The following is a 22,982-nucleotide window of genomic DNA, read 5'->3' on the forward strand; positions in this document are numbered from 1 at the left end:
CAAGTTCCTATTATATGCTCAACATTGTTGTGGGGATATAACTACATTTGACAGAAATTGTCTTTATCTTAAAATTAATATGAAGTGTGTATTATACATTAAAAATTAATATGAGGTGCATATTATACACTTTCCATGTTTCATGTCATGTACCACTTATGATGCTCTATTTGGTTGTTAGCTTCAATTTAATCTCCGTCTTCGTCTGTTTTTCTTCCTAATCCCATTTTCTTCTGATCTAATAGAATGCTTTCTCTCCATAATTCCTCACTGACCCCTTATATTCAGAAGTGGCAAATTTGCAATTATTTCATGATAGCATTTGTGCATGTTCTGACAGCTGTGGGTTTCCCATATACACACTTATCTGTTTCTGCGATAAAACAATTTCTTTTGTTAGGTATGCTTTACCATCGAATTTTATGTGATGGAGGTAGAATATGGGCATGAACAGGAATACAGAGCAATGTAAAGTAAATTCTGACAGAGACAGAAGTTTGTACCTTAACAAAACTCTAATATGTGGATGAAAAATTGTGTTAGTTTGTCCTATTTTCCCATTAGTTTCTGTGGGTATTCATTTTATACTGACTATTTTAAAGTCCAGAGACCAACAAAAAGCTAGAAACAAAATAAAGTCTAGAACTCTGGTCACCACATTTAAATATTCTTTCTTCACATTTTATTGTTTCCGATACTTTGATGTACATTTTTTGTCTCCGTCAAGATTTCCTTTTTTTCCTGCATTATTCTCTGTCACTCTAATACCCCAGCCCTAAATATCCATTCCTCCACTTCTTCCTTTCTCCCAAAAGCATTTGGAATAAAGTAAAAAGTGAGATATTCTCAGTAAGATTACTAATTTTATTTTAGGCCATTCTTGATCATTGAAACTGAACCACCATTTAATTTTCAGTCTACAGACAGGGTATGAAAATGGTTTCTTCCCTATCTTCTAGAGCAGGGTTGACCAATTATGGCCTAAGGAAAAAAATCTGGCCTACAGCTGACTTTAGTAAATAAGCTTTTACTGAAACACAGTCACACTCATTTATTTACATGCTTTCATTGCAGGCCAGCAGAGTATTATGACAGACTACATTGCCGGCCAAGTATGTGAAACATTTACTGTTAGGGCTTCTATTGGAAAGGTTTGCTAAGCCATGCAAACAATTTTATGGAGAGAATCACATGTAGCCAGAGTAAAAATGCCTCCAAACTAATTCCACCCTTGAGCAGGTTCTCAAGAAAACTTAGATCTGGTTTCTAGGGTTCAATTTCTCCAGAAAGATCATTCTATTCACTAATAATGATTTTCTATATGTTACAAAGATGAGCAATTCAGCTTAATGTAGACTTCCAGGTTCACAAGTGTATACTTTGCATCTTATTCTCTTTTGCACTTTTTTTCCCCTGACTGTTTATAGGGTGTGTGTGTGTGTGTGTGTGTGTGTGTGTTAGTACTCATTTTTATTTTCAGGAAAAAAATGTTTACTTAAAATTGTCTCAACACACTAGAGTGGCTAAAAGCCAGCATGATCTAGTGATGTATTAGCTACAAAAGTGGCTGGAGAAGATAAGAAAAAAAAAAGTCTATGGAGAAAAAGAGTATGAAATTGCCTTCAGAGTCTGGAGCCTTTTCTTCTTGCCAATACAAATGTCAATATATTTGTTGGAACCTAATCAGCCCCTAAGTTAGGCACAAGTTCAAATAGTCTTCCAAAGCCACTAAGTCGTGTGCATGGGAAAAAGAGGTGACAAATACAGGCTAGTTAAATATTGGCATCTGCCCACGGGTCACCCTGTGTTTGAAGTTTGTAAAAGAAGTATAGATACTGACCCACTCTGCTGAGCAAAAGAAAAATATGAGCATTCCCCACAGCTGATGGATCTTGTGAGAAGAGGCTGAGGAAGGAGGCCCCCACACATTGTAGCATGTCCAGTATTAATTACAAATAAGAATTTATTGATGTCATGGGGAAGAGAATTTTTGCACACATAAAATGCAGACAAAAATACTTCATCGAGTCTGAGAACTTTCAACCCACTTCTCCAGTGTCACACTTTACAAAATGACTCACAGTATCTCAGAAACACAGGATATCTTACAGGTCCAAGCTCCCACACAATAATGTAAGAATATTTGACTCAGATGTACTCAGATGTATTCACACGAATGACAAATACACATGCATATGTACAAAGGCACCTCATACTAATCCTGTATTCACCTGGCCTCTTCTACAGGGAGCATTCTCCTAATCACTTTCACTTAACATCCCGATCCACTCTGCTCCATACCCCTTCCACTCACAGGCAACACTGCAGCACCACCATTATCCTTGGTTTTGCCCACCCTCATTTCCCCAGTCATCTACCTAACACCAGGTTTCCCGAAGGCTGGTAGACTCATCACTAGCAGTCCTCAACATAATTTTAAATAGTACTCAGATGAGCATTTTCATTTGAAAAGCATGTGTTCATTTTAGTATGCATTAGATAAAAAAGCCACCAATACAAGAAACGTCGATGTCATTGCTAAAAAGAGTCTAAAAAAAGAAGTCTATTTAAAAATCAAAATGTAAGTGGTTTACATGCAAAAAAAAAAAAAGTAAAAGAATGATATGGAAATAACTGAAGTCTGGAAACTGAAGTCTAGAAAGCATCATTTAGCATTTTCCTCACATGCCCTTCACTGCTTTAGATGGCTAGAGAACCATCCCAGTAGCCAGACAGGACTACTTCTCTTGTCTCCGGATTTTTTGTGTGGGAAATTGCAACTGTTCCTAGATAATAACCCACACCACCTACTCCCAGTCTGGCAACTCTCACTCTTTTGCTCCTGGAAGGAGTCCAAATGATCAAGCCCAGGGCACACTACAGGCAGGTTTCTAGGCCAAAAGAGTACATGAGCCAATTATTCTAAAAAGTTCTACAATGCTGTATTTTTTATATGGGCCAAGATCTCTGAGGAATCTCTGGGGAAGTTCCAAGAATGATGTAGAATTAAACAAGTTCCATCACCTCACAGGTTAAAGTATCAGCAATGGAAAATATTGAACAGGCTAAGAAGACTCCCCCTTTCTCATCTGGGCACCGCTCCTTCCCTTACTCCTTAATACTTTCTAATTTTTAGGAATCAGTTAAAGGCAGCTCCCCACTTTGGGTGCCATTTGTTCAGTAGTTATTGAGTGTCTATATAGTCCGACAGCTCAAGGCACTTTTTAAAGGCTATCGCCTTAGAAGCAAAGCCCCATTTCCCTTCTTTCTCCCTTAGAGCTCTGGCTCTCAACTGGGGATGATTTTGCCTCCCAGGTGACATTTGGCAATGTCTGGTGACATTCTTGGTCATTACAACTGGGAGACAAAGGTATTGCTGTTTTCTTCCAGACACCAGGCATACGCAGATAAACATCCTGCAATGCACAGGACAGTTACCCACAACCAAGAAGTATCTGGCCCAGCATGTCTGTAGTGCCAAGGTTGAGAAACTCTGCTGATGAGTACGTCATCTTGATAGCAGTAGCAGTTCAAATGTAAAAGAAGCAGAAACGACTTCAGGAGTGATAATTTGCTAAAGCAGAAATAGATCCCGATAGGACGTTTCAAATGTATTGCATAGATGTCAAATCTAGCTACATCTGGCCAGGAGTTACTTCTCACTGAGATTCACTCAACTGTATGTTTCTGTCATGTTGTATTAATTCTTAAAACTCCTACTCTAGCAACCTATTTCTTGGATTTTCCAGAATTCCAAATAGTCCTTGAAGTTAGCCATTAGTTTGGTAGAGTTCAAACTGTTCTCCCTTATTTTATTTCATTTTTATTTTTTGAGACAGAGTCTCACTCTGTTGCCAGGCTGGAGTGCAGTGGCGTGATCTCGGCTCACTGCAACCTCCACTCCCAGGTTCAAGCGATTCCCCTGCCTCAGCCTCCTGAGTAGCTGGGACTACAGGTGTCCGCCACCATGCCTGGCTAATTTTTTGTGTGTTTTAGTAGAGACGGGGTTTCACCATGTTGGCCAGGATGGTCTCGATCTCCTGACCTCGTGATCTGCCCATCTCGGCCTCCCAAAGTGCTGGGATTATAGGCGTGAGCCACCGCGCCTGGCCCTGTTCTCTCTTATCATATTCATGGCATCACTGGTGAGAGCATGAACCCTGAAGTGAGGCTGTTTAAGTTTTAACCATAGATTGGCCACTTAATAACTATGAAACTTTGATATACTCACTTGACTTCTTTTAGCCTCTTTTTCCACATCTCTTAAATGGTGAAATTTGTAGTTTAACATTTACAGTGCTGCTTGTGAAGATTGAATGAGTTGATGCACATAATCTACTTCCACAGTGCTGGACACACAGTAAATACTTTATAAATTTCAGTTGTGTTATCATTGTCCAATAATTTTGCATTATCTTGGCATCCAGATTTTGGTGAACTTACTGAGATAAGTGTTTCATAGTGGTCAGGATCACAGACTCTGAAGGAAGATTTTTCTGGGTTGGAATGCTGATGTTACCATGTATTTGCTATGTCAAATCCTCTACAGTTTCGTGTGCCTTAGTTTTCGCATCTGTAAAGTGGGAATTATAATAGGTATCTTATATGATTGTTGTGAAGATTGCTAAATTAATATAGGCAAATACTTAAAATATCCCTGACATACACAGCAAACTGTACTTATGTACTTACTCAATAAGTACTTAGAATAAGTACAGTAAGCTCAAGATAATTCTAAGCTCAAGATAATTATCAGTTATTAGCATTTTTAAACTTTCCTTTTTTTCTCTAAGTTCTATTAATAGCAATCTTCTTTTTCTTAGGGAAACAAGCTGTTCCTTTAATAATGAAAAGCTGAAGTACCACCTGTTGGGTACTATGCTTACTGCCCGGGTGATGAGGTTGTTGGGACTCCAAGCCTCAGTGTCACGTAATTTACTTACGTAAAAAACCTGCATGTGTACCATTTAATTTGTAATAAGAGTTGAAATTTAAAAAAGAGGAAAGCTAACATGAATATATAAGACCAGAGCGGTCATAAGACAAATATATAATTGTAAAAGAGTCCACATTATGAAACTTCAAAAGTGCAGTAGTTCTTAGAATAAACATTTACAGTTGAGACGCCCAACTACTTAAGATTTTTTATCTGGGAATCCGGACACCTGCAACTCTGTCCTGTGACCTTACTTACCTATTATGGGGCACAGTTTTCACCAGGTGGTTTTACTACTTTCAGTCCCATGAACCCCTAGAAAAGTAGGCAAATGTTAATGTTTAAAATTGATGTTAAGTTATATTCCATATGTCACAGATTTTAGATTTAGATTTGTGAGTTTACAGTGAAATCACTTTTCTGGCACATGTGGCCATGAATGTCAAGACAAGTCCAGAGGGATAAATAGCTGTGGAAGAAAAGCTGTCATCCTATTTCCCAGTCCAGGTGAAGTGAGCAACCATGAAGACCTTCATCTTCCTTGCTCTCCTGGGAGCTGCTGGTGAGTCTCTTTTAATGAGTGAATCAGTGGGTGTCTAACATAAACTTAAGTTTGTACTTTATACTCTGGAAGACAACAATGAATGTTGAACCTGGTCTCTGTATTCAAGAAGCTTAAAATATTGAAACAATTGTGTAAAATACATACGTTCGTGGATAATTAAATTTCACTTGTTGGAGGAAGATCACAGTTAGCAAAAGTGATCAGGGTAGAAGATATAAAGACACAGGACTTGCTCTCAACTTCCGGGTAAAATTAATGAAGAAGGAGATAAAAGGAAAAGATAGCCCGGATTAAGGAGGCGCTTATCCTGACCTTTCCAAGAATTTGGAGTTAGTAATTGAAGATAATCGTATGCTTTGAAAGAGGCTGCAGGTGCCAGAGCCTGCATCTTCTCCACACTAAAGGGCTAGTGATGTAAAGCCAACGGGAAAAGCGATTTTCTTTCTCATGAATAAAAGCTATGGTCTGTGTTTTACGATATTTCTGCCATGGAACTCTCTCTGGTGTAAAGTAACATGTCATTTCATCATGAATATAATAGAAAAATGATGAGCTATCCTTTTATACTACTACATTTTATACGACTAAAACTTAATACTAAATTTTCTCAAGTTAGGTAGGTATAAATTCAATGCATCTGTCTACATACCTGCTGACTTCTTTCCTAAAAGTGTTAAAAATATCTGAACAATGGGGCTCATAAAATATAATCACAAACTTTTGGAGCTACAAGATGTCTTAATAAATCAGTGGGCTAGACTTTAAAAGCTGAATAAATTCATAAGTGTTGGAAAGATAATTGGGATAAGAGGAAAGGCTGAAGAGGGTCATCCTATAATGCTCTGTAAAATGTTTTTAATAAAAATTCTAGACTGGAATCAAGAAGAGAAATTAGGAGAGCAAAAGTATAAATCTCTAATTTCCTTCCAGACCAGAAAATTCTCAGGTGACTTTTTAAAGTGTCCTTTCTGTTACCGTATGGAACTCTCTCTCCCATACCAACATCCCACCAACCACCACAAACCAACATCAGCATGACTACTGAAAAGCATTACACCTAATTGCATGGCTGCAAAGCAGAGTTCTGTGAAAAAAGTTTCCTTGTGTCTTCAGGAAGTGATATTCAGGACATTTACTGTGTCGAGAGTTTCTGATCTTTGTGTGTGTGTGTGTGTGGGTGTGGGTGTGTGGCTGAATAGTACATATATTAAAAAAGAATGCATTTATCAGAGTTAAAGCATAAATTAAAAAATAGATACTTATAATGTTATAAGTGGGGTACAATTTAAAGGTATGGAATAATAAATTCCCCACCACCACCAAATTACCTTAAAACCACCATTTACTGATTATGTGAGACAAGAGAACATTCTGCTCTTTTGGTAAATCTGAGAAAACTTCATGATATTGTAGAAACTTTAAGATGGATCTGTTTAACTGTTCCCAACTTTTCTCTGTCAGCCACTTTCCCCACTAGTGATGATGATGACAAGATAGTTGGGGGCTACACCTGTCAGAGGAATTCTGTTCCCTATCAGGTGTCCCTGAATGCTGGCTATCACTTCTGTGGCGGCTCCCTCATCGATAAAAAATGGGTGGTGTCCGCAGCTCACTGCTACAAGTCGTAAGTCATTGATACTCACTTTCTTATGCACTAAGATTAATTAATCCTCTATCCCTGACAAAACACAATTCAGAGTAAACTGCAGAGTTGTGCTTGAGGGTGAGGCATTCAGACTTCCAGAGACTTTTTATTTTCTCAGGTATTATCTGATGTATAAAGGGGCTTTTGCATGGGAGGTACCCTTCAGGATTCCCTGATGTCTTCCCAAATGATGGTATTCAAGATACGGAAGGGAAATTGTGAGTGGTGAAGTATCCCTAGAAATAGCTTATGACATGAATCAGTACATAGTGCTAATTACTATAGCTCAGCCAGTATAAACTGTATATGGAGGCAATAAAATACAGAGAATTTAGAGTGCAACATTAAAAATATGCATGATTCATTCTACTCCTTAACATTTTGCCATTTCTCTGACTCTTGCTTCATTCCCTGTGATAATTGGTGATCCCAACCAGAAAGAAATGGCAAATGCTGATCAAATTCCACCAACTTCCTTTTTATCTCCAACTGTTTTATTCAAGTCCTTGGGTTCTCATTCCCATTCCTTACTATTTTAACAAGATGGCAGGCTGTGAGTCTGCACTTGCAGTGACACTCTCCTAAGGAAAACTCTAACCTGTACCATGTGGTGGTGCAGAATGCTACCTTAAGTGCACAATTACTGTGTGACTGAATGCTTGAAAAGGATGGTGTCTGTGTTTATGCTCATAAATGGGAGGTCAGGAGAAGTGGAAATAGCTCAAACTAGATACTTACGAACCTATTATATCTTTTAATCCAGCCAAATCCAAGTGCGTCTGGGAGAATACAACATTAAGGTCTATGAAGGCAATGAACAATTCATAAATGCAACCAAGATTATTCGCCACCCCAAGTATAACTCAGCCACCATTGATAATGACATCATGCTGATTAAGCTGAGCTCGGCCGCCACCATCCACTCTCAAGTGGCCACCGTCTCTCTACCAACATCCTGTGCAGTGGCTGGTACTCAGTGCCTCATCTCTGGCTGGGGCAACACGCTGAGCAGTGGCAGTAAGTGTCACCTGAAACAGAAGTACCAAGTATGACAGTTTTAGAGCTGAATGACATGTGGAAAGTCAGCTAGTCCAAACTCACTTAAAGCTAAGTTCCCAGAGCATAGTTTTTGGATATATGGAATCTCAGAAATATACTATTAATAATTGAAATGAAGAAGATTCTTTTGCTGGAACCATGTAGAAGACACAATAATGAAGTGCTATGAAGATACCAGGGTATTTAACTGAAGTGTGATTGGTGATGGGCAGAGAACTATAAACTGAGGAGGTAAACAAAACAAAGACTCAGGGATTTGGTCTTGCCTGGAGCATATACCTGCTTGAGAAATAAAGTCATAGATGTGAGATCGTGGTCACTGATGCTGGTGTCAGAGAAAGAACTATTCATTGATTAGAACTATTTGGGAAAGCTTCTAGAAAGAAAATATTGTTCTCTCAAATGAGAAGTCATTGGCTAATTGAAAGAAAGAGTGAGAGTATTGGGGAAGAGGGAAGAAGTATTGAGAAGGAAATTTTTGGAAACCTCATGAGTGATCTTGCATTTTTTACTCTTCCACTCCACAGCCAACTACCCTGACCTCCTGCAGTGTCTGAAGGCTCCCATTCTCTCTAACACTCCTTGCCGCACAGCCTACCTGGGCAAGATTACTACAAACATGATATGTCTGGGATTCCTGGAGGGTGGAAAGGACTCTTGCCAGGTTAGTTTCTTTGTACTGCTTCTCAATTCCAGCTCATTCTTAGTTTTCTCCACCATAATTCCCCTTTTCAGAAACACAGAGGATTGTAAAACTGCCCCTATAACTGATTGTGAGAGGTGAGGGATAGGCTTGGAACAAATTAAATATTTTATTTTTATTGTATTAATGTCTAGGTTTAAGAGTTAAAAGATGCACAGAAGATGGTGTGCAAATAGTACTTCCAAGTGCCCTTCTGAGGAGGTAAACTGTGGAAAGGAACTCTAGCGGAAGGAGCAGAGCCAGTTAAGCAGCATTAAACCTCCATAGTCCTCACCTCCTCTTGGCCCAATTGGCCTACCACAAAAAAGAAGGGGCTCAAATAAGGTATAAGGAAGACTAACTACTGATAGAGTAAGTAGATTGAGGGTTGGAGGGTTTTGAGAGGAAGAGAAAGTGCTTCATGGTGGATCAGCAGTGTTGGACAATGGCCCCAGCGCAATGGAAGAACATCTTACAGTCCATTCTCCCATCTGGTCATAAATAAGAGCTCTTATATCCCTTCCTTTTTGCCCAGGGTGACTCTGGTGGCCCTGTGGTCTGCAACAACGAACTCCAGGGCATTGTCTCCTGGGGCAATGGTTGCGCTCAGAAGAGCAAACCTGGAGTCTACACTAAAGTTTGCAACTATGTGAAATGGATTCAGCAGACCATTGCTGCCAACTAAACACCTTTATCTCTTCATGTTGCATATCCTATTCATCAACTTCACCTTCTTTCTTTGCCAAAAAACAGTATCTAAATAAAAATATACTGTCTTGTACCACATCTTTCCAAGAATGGTCCCTGTCGGTATTGATTAACTTTCTCTTGAAACTAGCTGTTAAGAAGGTGGACATAGGGTCAAACTATTATATTGAGAAAATGTGAAAGGTTATTGATATGGTTTGGCTCCGTGTCCCCACCCAAATCTCAGGTAGAATTGTAACTCCCAGTGTTGGAGGTGGGGCCTGGTGGAAGGTGATTGAATCGTGGGGGCAGGCTTTCCCTTTGCTGTTCCTGTGATAGAGTTCTCCCAAAACCTGCTTGGTTCAAGTGGGTAGCACCCCGCTAATCCTGCCATCCACGTGAAGATGTGCTTGCTTTCCCTTCTACCATGATTATAAGTTTCCTGAGGCCTCCCAAGAAGCAGAAGCCTGTACAGTCTGCAAAACCGTGAGCTGCCTAAACCTCTTTTCTTTATAAATTACGCAGTTGCAGGTACGTCTTTATAGCAGTGTGAGAACGGACTAATACAGTTATTTAGTCATTAATTCAACCTAATCAATATAAGTTTACTGATCGCCAACTATATGCCAAACTCTATGTGATACACTGAGAATAAAAGGGTGAGCAAGTTTAGAGGTCACTGTTACCACCACCTTTTGTTTTTTTACAAAATCAAGAACTTAAAAAACATGTCAGATAAATGTTGCTTAAGATTTGACTACAGTATATATTTTGACATGCGTTTCTGGGGCCAGGTATGGTGGCTCATGCCTGTAATACAAACTCTTTGAGAAGCCAGGCTGGGAGGATCCCTTGAGGTCAGGAGTTTGAGATCAGCCTGGGCAACACAGAGACCAGCCTGGACAACACTGCCTCTACAAAAAATCAAAAAATTATCTGGGCATGGTGGTGCATGCATGTAGTTCCAGCTACTTGAAAAGCTAAGGTGAGAAGATTGCTTGAGCCCAGGAGTTTGAGGCTGCAGTGAGCTTTGACTGTGTCACTGCACTTCAGCCTGGGAGACACAAGACCCTATCTCTAAAAATAAAAATCAATTAATTGAAAACATGAACTTTTATAGTAGATCATGCATTCATACCTTACCAGATATAATGACACTAAAATGCAGAAAATTAAAATTAATTGCCCGAAATCATTTAAATAATTCACAGTGAAGCTAAGATAAAGCTCACGTGGGTATTCCCAGTGGATTGCTGCTGATATAACAAAATGGTCTTTTTTTCCTTTTTCTTCAATCTATCTGAAACTCTGTGAGGCTAGGTAACAGAAACCTCTAGATGCAGAAATATTTAAAATTCACAGGTTTCCTGTGTTTTCCAAGGTTTCACCTACCTGTATATTCCTTTCTTCCAAGATCTTTCTTGTTTTCCAACTAGAAATTTGCTATAGCAGGTCTGGTCTCTGGAGACAAGTTGTGCCCGTTTTTCACCACAAGTTCCCCCAAATCCCAGATCAGATGATGTGCTAATTCAAACTATAAACAAAAACAAAAAAGTACAAATGCAGATAAGTTTGCAGAAAATAGATATTGCCCCTTGAGGTCATAAATGGCTACAGATGTATTATTTGTTATCTTCAGTCCTGTCTGGAGAGTGCATCACAGACTCTGGCTTTAGTTCTTCCATAAGTCGTCCCTCAAATCTTCTTTGTTCGGTGCATCATTGAAAGGAGGGCTTGGAGCAGAAGATGCTGCACATGATTCTCATGATTATCTGGAATGAGACAAGGGAAAAGACACACCGGGATCAGAGAACAGAATGGTACAGGTTCAGGCAGTTGGAAATGGGAGTGTATTTGTGGTTCAATGATAAGGTGAAGGAAGGGTACTGTCTTAGGCAGCTCAGTCAGCTATAACAAAAATATCACAGACTGGGTGGCTTGCACAACAGACACTTATTTCTTGCAGTGGAGGCTGTGAAGTCCAAGATCAAGACACCAGGTAGTGTGGTGTCTGATGAGGATAGCTTCCAGGTTTCCTAATGGCCATCTTCTAGTTGCATCCACTCACGGCCAAGAGAGCTAGTTCTTGTCCTTTTTCTCTTCTTACAAATTAGTACATTAATCCCACCATGGGGGCACCACTCTCTAGACCTTATCTAAACCTAATTACCTCCCAAAGACTCCACCTCAACACCATCCCATTGGAGGTTGAATTTTTAATATATGAATTTGGGGAGGGGGGGCCACAAACATGCAGTCCATAATAAATATTTCAGAGGAGGAGAGTATTAAAAGATATATTTGCCCATTAGCAATTTTCTATCCTTTTGTAAATATGGATGGCACATTTGTAGAGAAAAGCTGAGCTCTTAATACTGCTTTATCACTGCCCCTAAAATGCAGCCAAAATTGCTTAGCCTTAGATTCAACATTCTCAAATATTTGATCACAACTAACCTTTCCTGTCTGATTTCCTTTGTTCTCATTGAATCGTTTTTCTGTTTGTGTATAATCTAACTTAATTTCATATATAGCTCTCTTTGTGTAAATAAGTAGCCTTGGATCTACCCCAACTAAATATCTTGGGCTTCTCTGTTGAACAAATTGAGATTAAATTTTCCCTGTTCTCTCTGAAATACTTTTCTGCTCCACTTAATTACCACCATCAATACCTACCTATTCACCTTCCCACCCCAGATAGAGGGAAGGTTCCAAGACTTGACAGGAAGTGTGAGATACACAAAAGATGAGAGATCAGGGCAGGTCCAGAGAAAAGAAAAGGGCAAACAAATTATTAATCCTTTATGTTATCCAATAGTGTTTGTTTAGTACTTATTCTTGCCATTTTCAGTCTCTTATTTTGTTTAATGCTTTATAATTTGTGAATTTTTATTAAATTGTATCTGTCATATGCCATTTTAACCAACAACTTAGCTTTTATAAATTCACCCTAATAAAATCAGCATTTAAGTTAAAAAAAGAAGGTAGAAATGTGAACACATCTCTTAGGAAGTTGCAAGGAACAGAATATCTAACTAATACAGTCTAAAAAATTCACAAATGGAAGCTTAGGAGTAGGGAGGGCTTTAAGAACATTTATGTAAGAACATTTGTTTTAATAAGATAAATTACTAAATTTATCTCTATAAATAAATTATCTCTTTTTCTCTATACATCTTATTTAATTTATTATTTTGCTGTAACAGCACTATTTATCTTTCATGGAAAGTGACTTTAGTTTTGAAATCAAATTTTAAAGGTCTTTAAAAATATTTGCTAACCTCGTATTATTTAGTCTTACTTTTAAAAGTCAATTTAAAACGTAAATTTGTTGATGGGGCACAAATACAAAAGTCTTAGTCTCAGAGATACTCATTTGTTCTGACTAGCTCAGGCTAACCACTTTCTATTTGTATGCCATCTAAACTGTAGGATTTCCAGACCTCTTGAAGAAATCACAGTTTTCAACAATTTATTTGTTTCTCCATTTTTTTTTAACAAGTTCCCAACTTCCACAGAATAAATAAACTCATTTTCTCCTTTACCAACTGATCTCATCTTCTCACTGTGAGGCACAAATTGCTTCATCAAAACTTACCTGAGAGTTATATAAGCACTCCAACACGACCTCAACAGTCTACTGTGATTTTATGTACACAGTCCCCATGCAAAGCCTTCATTACTTAACAGAGTTCATTATTAAGGACACTTCCATGTGTATAATCCAAGTTCATTTTTAAAATGACTTTCCTATTTTTGTGGTCCATTTCTATTTGCAGTGTTCTTAGCCCTTGCCAGCCTTGCCTCTGAGACTCTTACTAGACTTGGAGGGACCCATGGTAGCTACCACTGAAAGACCACAGATTTCCTCCAAGGCCAGCTTCTGGCTCAGAGATCTGATAGCAGCCGAGTACCCTGTTTTCCAAATAAAAAATGAGGCCATATGGTCTGAAGAACTGATGGAAAGTCTGTTTTGTTTTTATTCATAAGGGGAACTTTCACAGTTCACACAATTTTGTGTTGTGGTAGTTTCTCATACCACTCATATACTATATCTGCAGTTAAAAAAATTATAAGATAAAAGATTATGCTTCCCTGGGAGTCACTGGATTGTCATCCTGGTGTGTTAGAAGCTTTCCTCATCACCCCACTGCATTTCCTCTCCATTACATGTAGAATGGAATGGCTTGGCAGATTTCTGAGAAATGCCTCTCCAAGCTCCTACACTTTCTTTACATGTGACTGCCTCTTCCATAGAACCTCTTCCTCCATTTTCTTTTTCAAGGAGCACTCACACAGAATTACAGATACTGCTCTGATGTGACTCTCACCATTGAATTACCATATAACTTTCCTTTGGGGTTTCCTCACTTCAAAATCACATTTTCCATTTTTGATGATCAACACTTGAATCCCCTGAAGTCCTTTTCATTTTCTTCTTCCTGTTTAACTACTAGGATTATTTTGCCCTTGAAAAAGAAATTTACATTTACTGCCATGTCTAGGAAAAACAAAATTTTCTTCACTGTAACTTAGCATGGTCTCCACATTATTACTTTGTTTTACATGTGTTTACCAAAAAAAAAAAAAGACAAAATCTCTCATTTCATTTGAGAAAAAGGCATAACAAAATATTTTATTCCTTTTTTTAGCTATGTAATTTAACCCCCTTCCTTCAATCCAAATCTGCTACATTTTTGTTCAATCAATAACTTCATAAGCTACATGGGATGGGAGAGTGACACCCTCCCACGGGACAGCTAGCTGCCATGTTCTACTGAGTGAGATATGCAAACTGAAGGCTGGATCTAATGGTGAAGACAATAATCTTAAAAAAGAAAGAGAGAGAGAGACAGAGAGAGACGTTAGAGAAGTAGAAGAAGAAAAGAAGTAAGGTAGGATAAGACTTAGGAAGAAATTTCAAAAAAGAATAAAAGTAACTAAAATAGATGCTGTGTGGTAATATAATACAAATTCTCTTCTTTAGTTTTCCTAAAGAAACTAAAGAACAATTTTTAGTGTTCTAAAAATTGTTAGTGTAGTGTCCAGAACAATTTTTATTTTTGCTACTGTATTTTGGTTTTGAATCTGATTTGGACAATGGAATAAAATAGTAGTTAGACGAGCTTTAACACTGGTTTGGGGCAAAAGATGATCCACATCCGGGTAACAAGAATGATGCAGGATGGGGAAGGTATATTTCTTTGTCAATCATAACAGTTACCAAATAGTAGAAATAAAATGTCTTCACACCATAGAAAATTTATCTCCCCATAGCTCTGGGTTCCACCAAAGATTTTTTCCTCAGACATTGTATTACTCCAGATTCATTCAGGAAACACAAACCACTCATCAATATAAAAAGGAGAAATTTTAGTATAAAGAACTATTAACTTTTGGCCGGGTGCAGTGGCCCATGCCTGCAATCCCAGCACTTTGGGAGGCTGAGGCAGGAGGATCTCTTGAGGCCAGGAGATTGAGACCAGCCTGGGCAACATAGCAAGGCTTTGTCTCAATAATAATAATAATAATAATAATAATTAGCGGAGTGTGGTGGTGCATGCTTGCAGGTCCAGGTATTCAGGAGGCTGAGGCAGGAGAATCACTTGAGAAAAAAGAATGATTTACTTTTTTGGTGAGGGAAAAAACATAGAGAATAGGGCAAAGCAAAAAGATCATTTTGCAGTGCCTGACATGTTAATGCGAACAACTCTAAAAGGAGTGCAGGTTTTTATTGTTGTTTCATATTTGTGTTCCTTTTCTGCATTTTTCTTGATAAACAAGTGTTAGGTTTTATAAAACAAAGATAACATTTGTCTTTAATGAAATTTCCAGGATGTTTGGCTTATAAAATTTAGTATTAATCTTTCTCACCTTACAAAAATCCCTTAATCCACCCTAATCTGCAGGAAGAAAGCCAGCTGACAATGAGTGCAACCCAGTCAGGCTAGGAGGCTTCCCAGCACTGACCTCCTCCATCCTCTCATCCCCCCACATCTTTTCTGAGCCTCATGCTTGTCACAAGATGTCCCTAGTGAAACATGAGTAGAACTGTAGGGGGTAATACATTTTCTCGTAGAGGGAGGGGTATTGAGCTAGAAAGAGCTGAAGCCTAAGAAGCTCAGTAATTCTGAATTCCTAACTTCAGGAGGGACCCATTTCCGGGACATTGCTGGAGCCAAATCACACAATTCTGTGAACCAGTACCATCCAGAAGATGTTCTCCTGTCTAGTACTCAGGAGTTTTGCAGAGGTGAAAAAGATGATAGTCACAATAACTCATATTTATTATCTTCTGTTTGTCATATACTATGCTTCAGTGTTTTTAAATAATATTTAATCCTCATGACTATCTTACGAGGTAAATACTAATCTTCTTTCCATTTTATAGCTTAGAATACTGAGGCTTAAGATAATTAAATGTCCTTCTCAGGATAAGGCAGCTGATAAGTCAATAGGAATTGAACCCTATCAGGCCAACTCCAAAGCCCACGCTCTTAATCATGTTAAAAACAAAACAAAACACAACACAACACAAAAAACAAGAAAATATCATAAAGATTTAAGAACTTCACAACAATATTTTTACATTAAGATAAATTACTGTTCCTGAAAGCCTGGAAAATATGGGAATCCTAAAGTTACAGTTATTTTATTTTGTTTAACTAACATTTAAATATACTATTTGTTAGGCAGTGTCCAAAGCCACTTTAAAAACATGAACTCTTTTCATTTTCCTAAAAACAATCGATGTGATGGGCTCTTCATTTTATAGGAAAGGAAACTGATAAAGACAGAGACAAAAAACTTGCCCAAGGGCGTATGACTACAAAATGTGTCATAATCAGAGCTCATTAATATCAAGCTTCAGAGGCTACCATGAGAATTATAGGCAGTATATTATGAATGACTCATACTCTTAGCTTTTCTATCATAGATTCCAACATCTTCTCTCATAGGAGCATTGTCTAATCCTTTTTCTATTTTACTCCTAAAGGTGGAAAGAAACATACCTCATGCTCACTTTGAACTGCCCCACCAAACCCTTCTCCAGATGATCTTGATCCTTCCCTCCATCAAGCCACCACTCCTCAGAATTGAGGGTTAAACATGAAATTAGAGCAAACTAACGAATCCAGATAAATTGTTTTTGAGTCCTTCAGGATTGAGAGGACACAACAGTGGAACTGGGAACCACTCAGGCAGAGTCACCCTCTTGGAACACTTGCTTCACCTGCCACCATTATAAAATGGAGTAGAGCTGGAAATGACTTGTCTCCTGTCCTGGTTCTTCATTACTGCATAGAAAACCACCTCAAATTTAGCAGAGTATGGCAACGTCAATCACTTGTTATTGCTATTTCTCATGGCTTTAGGGTGTGACTGGGCTCCTCTAGGCATCGTTGCTGGGAATCTCTCATGCTTTGCAGGCAGCTGGTGACTGGGCTTGGCGCCATCTCAAAGACTTCCTCACTCATAGGTCTGGTGGCTGATACTGGCTGTCAGCTGGGCCTTCAGCTTGATTTTTGGCCAGAGCACCTGTGCATGGCTTCTCTATGTGCCTCCAGATGGGATGGCTTGGGCTTACTTATAGCAAAGCACATGTACTCTAAGTTAAATATTTGAGGAAGAGAGCCAGATGGAAATTTATTGACTTTTAGAATCTGTTCTCCAAAATTATGCCAGTTCACATTTAAGAGGAACCAAATTAGAATTTACATATTGTAGAGAAGAGAGCCAAACAATACAGGAGTACTGTCTAAGCCACCACATCATCTCACATGCAGGAAAAATCTCTTGGAAACAGAATTATGCTTGTTTAGAAGTCGTATTTTAGGTTTTGGGATACATGTAAAGGTTTGTTACATAGATAAACATGTGCCATAGGGGTTTGTTGTACATATTATTATATCACCCAGGTATTAAGCTCAGTACCCAATAGTTATCTTTTCTGCTTCTCTCCCTTCTCCCACCATCCCCCGTCAAGTAGACCTCAGTGTCTGTTGTCTCCCTGTGTTCATAAGTTCTTATCATTCAGCTCTCACTTACATGTGGGATCGTGTGGTATTTGGTTTTCCTTTCCTGTGTTAGTTTGCTAATCTGATGATAGCCTTTAGCTCCATCCATGTTCCTACAAAGGACATGATCTCATTCTTTTCTATGGATGCATAATATTTCATGGGGTGTATGTACCACATTTATTTTATCCAGTGTGTCATTGACGGGCATTTAGGTTGATTCCATGTCTTTGCTATTGTGAGCAGTGCTGCGATGAACATTTACGTGCATGTCTCCTTATGGTAGAACCCTTTATATTCCTCTGGGTATATACCCAGTAATGAGATTGCTGGGTCAAATGGTAGTTCTGCTTTTAGCTCATGGAGGGATTGTTGTGCTGCTTTCAACAATGGTTGAACTAATTTACACTCCCATCAACAGTGTATAAGTGCTGAAACCTCACCAGTCTCTGTTACTTTTTGACTTTTTAATAATAGCCATTCTGAGTGGTGTGAGACATCTTGTGGTTTTGATTTGCATTTACCTTATGATCAGTGGTATTGAGCTTTTTTCATATGCTTGTTGGCCACATGTATGTCTTCTTTTGAGAAGTGTTTGTTCATGTCCTTTGCCCACTTTTTAATAGGGTCATTTGTTTTCCTTTTGTAAGCTTGCTTAAGTTCCTTATAGATGCTGGATATTAGACCTTTGTCAGTTTCTAAAAATTTTCTCCCATTCTGAAGGTTGTCTGTTTACTCTGTTGATAGTTTCTTTTGCTGTGCAGAAACTCTTAAGTTTAATTAGATCCCACTTGTCAATTTTTTCTTGTGTTGTGATTGCTTTTGGTGTCTTTGTCATTAATATGGTTTGGCTATGTCCCCACCCAAATCTCAACTTGAATTCCCATGTGTTGTGGGAGGGACCTGGTGCGAGGTAACTGAATCATGGCAGCAAGTCTTTCTCATGCTATTTCTGTGATAGTGAATAAGTCTCACAAGATCTGATGGCTTTAAAAAGAGTAGTTCCCCTACACAAGGTCTCTCTCTTTGCCTGCTGCCATCATGTAAGATGTGACTTACTCTTTCTTGCCTTCTGCCATGATTGTAAGGCTGAAATTAAACTAACAGGAGGATTTGGAACCACAGATAAACAAGGCAAAGCAGCTTATTGTTAAATCAAATTAGTGATAAACGTCCTACCTGTGAAATAACTATTCAAGGAAAGAAATTTAAAGATTTGGTAGATACAGGAGTGGACATTTCAATCATTTCTCTACAGCACTGGCTGTCCACGTGGCCAATTCATCCCACACAATTTAACATAGTTGGAGTTGGTAAAGCCGCTGAAGTATATCAAAGCAGTTATATTTTGCATTGTGAAGGGCCCGATGGACAAGCTGGGACTGACTATTCAACCAATTATAACTTCTGTACCTATAAATTTATAGGGAAGAGATTTATTACAACAATGGGGAGCACAAGTTCTAATTCCAGAACAATTATGTAGCCCTCAAAGTCAACATATGATGCATGAAGTTGGGTATGTCCTTGGTACAGGACTAGAAAAAAGTTTGCAAGTTTTGAAAGACCTGCTTCAAGTGGAAAAACAAAGTTCCTGCCAAAGATTAGGAAATAATTTTTAAAGGCGGCCATTGTTAAGCCTCCAGAACCTATACCTTTAAAATGGTTAACAGATAAGCCAATTTGGATACAGCAATAGCCGGTAAGTAAAGAGAAACTGGAGGCTTTAGAGAAATCAGTTACTCAACAATTAGAAACGGGCTCATAGCTCCACCATTTCCCCTTGAAATTCTCCAGGTTTTGTAATTAAGAAAAAATCAGGTAAATGGAGAATGTTAACTGACTTAAGAGCCATCAATTCAGTTGTACAACCTATGGGAGCATTACAGCCAGGATTGCCTTCCCCGGCTATAATTCCAAAAAACTGGCCTTTAATAGTTATAGATTTAAAAGACTGTTTCTTTACTATCCCTTTAACTAAGCAAGACTGTGAACGGTTTGCATTTACAATTCCTGCAGTAAACAACCTGCAGCCTGCAAAGCATATTGGAAAGTGTTGCCACAGGGCATGTCAAACAGCCCAACAATCTGCCAGACATATGTGGGGCAAGCAATTGAACCTACTGGTAAAAAATTTTCACAGTGTTACATTATTCATTATATGGATGATATACTTTGTGCTGCCCCCACTAGAGAAATACTACTCCAACGGTATGATCATTTGCAAAATTCGATTTCTCGCACTGGTTTAATTATAGCTCCTGACAAAATTCAGACTGCCACTCCTTACTCCTAATTGGGGACCTTAGTAAATGACACTACCATTGTGCCTCAGAAAGTAACCATACATAGGAATCAACTAGAAACATTAAATGACTTTCAAAAACTACTAGGGGATATTAATTGGATAGACTTGCTGTAGGCATTTCTACCTATGCCATGAGTAATCTGTTTTCTATCCTTAGAGGAAATCCTAGTCTCACTAGCCCTTGGCAATTAACAAAGGAGGTGGAGGCAGAGTTACAACTGATTGAGAAGCAAGTCCATAAAGCTCAGATAAATAGAATAGATCCAGAGAAAACTCTAGATTTGCTAATTTTTTCGACACAGCATTCACCTACTGGTGTTATTGTCTAAGAACAGGACTTAGTAGAGTGGCTTTTTCTTCCACATACTAACTCACAGACTCTAACTCCTTATTTAGATCAAATTGCTACTATGATAGCGATTGGGGGAACTCGGATATGATGGATTACATGGATATGATCCTGGAAATATTACTGTCCCTCTCACGAAGGCACAAATACAGCAAGCGTTTATAAATAGTCTTACTTGGCAAACCCATTTAGCTGACTTTGTGGGTATTCTCGATAATCATTTTTCTAAAATGAAGCTGTTTCAGTTTTTGAAATTAACTAATTGGATTCTCCCTAAAATAACTAAATTTAAACAAACTGAAGGTGCTGAGAATGTTTTTACAGATGGGTCTAGTAATGGTAAAGCTTCTTATTCTGGATTGAAAAGTAAAGTTTTCCAGATGTCCCATACTCCAGCTCAAAAAGAAGAGCTTGTAGCTATAATTGAGGTATTGATTGCTTTTGCTGTGCCTATTAATGTGATTTCTGATTCTTCATACGTGGTTCATTCTACACAGTTAATTGAAAATGCTCAGTTATGATTTCATACAGATGAACAACTTTTGACTTTATTTACTCAATTGCAAACAGCAGTTAGGAATAGAATGCACCCTTTTTATATCACTCACATTAGAGCTCATACACCTCTTCCAGGACCCTTGACTGAAGGGAATCAGATGGCTGATCGCCTGGTTGCTACTGCAATATCTAATGCTAGCCACTTTCACAATTTGACCCACGTTAATGTCTCTGGTCTCAAACGCAGACACACCATTACCTGGAAAGAAGCTAAAGCTATTAAATAATAACTTGGGGTAGAGGTTATGCTTGTATTTCTCCAGGTCAAAATCAATAGCCGATTTGGGTACCATCAAGGCACCTGAAACCTTATCATAAGCCAGATGCCAAGGAAGAGACTCCGGGAGAATCCCGAGGACCCCCCAGTTGCAGCCATGTGGAGACTGATACTGAGGAGGACCCCAACTGTCACGAGCAACACCCATCCAACACAGCCACCCACCTCGGGACAGATCAAGAAACTGTCACAGACGGCGGAAGAAAACCTGAGGAAAGCGGGACAACCAGTCACAATGAATAATTTAATCGTAGCTATTATAGTGATTATCACCACTACCGTGAGTATTCCTTCAATAAGGACTGGTAATAATGCCTGGATGCAATCACTCTATAACACTGTTACACATGCTTTCTGATCTCAGTATTTACCATAATAAATCTGCTCCTATAATCGAGGCATACAGCCCTTAAAAACCTATTTGTGAGCAGGATTGGATCCAGTTAGAAAAAATGAACGTACTTGTTTAGGAAGATTGCTTTGCAGAACAGGCAGAGGTGCTGCACAACGATTCCTATGGAATCATTAATTGGTCCCCTAAGGGGATGTTTAGCTTGAATTGCACCCCTCAGTCTGCATGCCATAGTCACACTATGTTCGATGATCTGAACAAAACAGTCAGATGGTAGAAATGATAAGAAGTAGGGCAAAATTCCTATTATCTGGAACCATGGCAGTTTAGTGGCACCTCAACCTCAAATGCTATGGCCTGCTCTAGGAGCTAAACATAAGGATTTGTGGAAACTGTTAAATGCTCTTAATAAGATCAAAATTCGGGAAAAACTAAAAAAGCATCTGGAAGGACACTCTACAAACTTGTTTCTGGATATAGCAAAATTAAAAGAACAAATATTTAAAGCATCCCAGGCACACCTGACCTTAATGCCAGGAACTGGAGTGCTTGAAGGAGCTGCAGACAAAGTAGCAGCTAGTAACCCATTAAAATGGATAAAAACACTTGGAAGCTCTGCGATTTCAGTGATGACTGTGCTTTTAATCTAAGTTGTTTGTCTTTGTACAGTGTGCAGATGCAGATCCTGACTCCTGAGAGAAGTAGCTCATCGTGACAAAGTTGCCCTTGCTTTTATCTCTGCAAATCAGAGAAGGGGGACATGTTGGAAGCAAGCCCCCCAAAATCTGGTCATAAACTGGCCCCAAGACTGGCCATAAACAAAATCTCTGCAGCACTGTGACATGTTCATAATCGCCCTAATGCCCGCACAGGAAGGTTGTGGGTTTATGGGAATGAGGGCAAGGAACACCTGGCCCGCCCAGGGCAGAAAACAACTTAAAGGCATTCTTAAACCACAAACAATAGCATGAGCAATCTATGCCTTGAGGACATGCTCCTGCTGCAGTTAACTAGCCCAACCTACTCCTTTAATTTGGCCCATCCCTTTGTTTCCCATAAGGGATACTTTTAGTTAATTTAATATCTATAGAAACAATACTAATGACTGGTTTGCTGTTAATAAACATGTGGGTAAATCTCTGTTTGGGGCGCTCAGCTCTGAAGGCTGTGAGACCCCTCATTTCCCACTTCACACCTCTATATTTCTGTATGTGTGTGTCTTTAATTCCTCTAGTGCCACTGCGTTAGGGTCTCCCCAGCTGAACTGGTCTCGGCAGTAAGCAAGGTTTTTAACCATATAGAGCTTCAACTTGAAAGTGAGTAATAATAATATTTAATGTATAGGCCTGTGATAAAGGATAAATTAGGTCACACATGCTGGGCATATAACACAGTATTTTTCACATGGTACAAAACAAATACTGATTTTATTATTATAATTATTATTATTTTAAAACCTTTGGGTACTAAAGAAATGTTGTCTCCAAAAGTTTAGAGTACATGGGAACATACTGATGACATGTTTTAAGTTAATAATTAAATTTTA

At 38.7% G+C, this 22,982-nt stretch overlaps 1 protein-coding gene across 4 annotated transcripts; it reads left to right on the plus strand.

Annotated features, from left to right (window-relative positions):
* Positions 1–5,275: 5,275 nt before the first annotated feature.
* Positions 5,276–22,246, plus strand: LOC104655097 (trypsin-like). Of its 4 annotated transcripts, XR_004058034.1 has the most exons (6): positions 5,276–5,498; positions 6,963–7,125; positions 7,910–8,163; positions 8,733–8,869; positions 21,071–21,364; positions 22,106–22,246. XR_004058034.1 is itself a non-coding variant. In XM_030932915.1 (5 exons), exons 1-5 carry the CDS (start codon positions 5,459–5,461, stop codon positions 21,110–21,112), a joined length of 636 nt encoding a protein of 211 aa, XP_030788775.1. In that variant the 5' UTR covers positions 5,276–5,458; the 3' UTR covers positions 21,113–21,378. The 4 variants fall into 4 exon arrangements, 3 of the variants coding, with proteins under 3 accessions (XP_030788775.1, XP_010352781.1, XP_010352780.1); XM_030932915.1 differs by lacking the exon at positions 22,106–22,246 and having other exon boundaries at positions 21,071–21,378; XM_010354479.2 differs by lacking the exons at positions 21,071–21,364; positions 22,106–22,246 and adding an exon at positions 13,354–13,462.
* Positions 22,247–22,982: the final 736 nt, after the last annotated feature.

The sequence above is a fragment of the Rhinopithecus roxellana genome, chromosome 6, assembly GCF_007565055.1.
Source record: "Rhinopithecus roxellana isolate Shanxi Qingling chromosome 6, ASM756505v1, whole genome shotgun sequence".
Classification (NCBI taxonomy): domain Eukaryota; kingdom Metazoa; phylum Chordata; class Mammalia; order Primates; family Cercopithecidae; genus Rhinopithecus; species Rhinopithecus roxellana.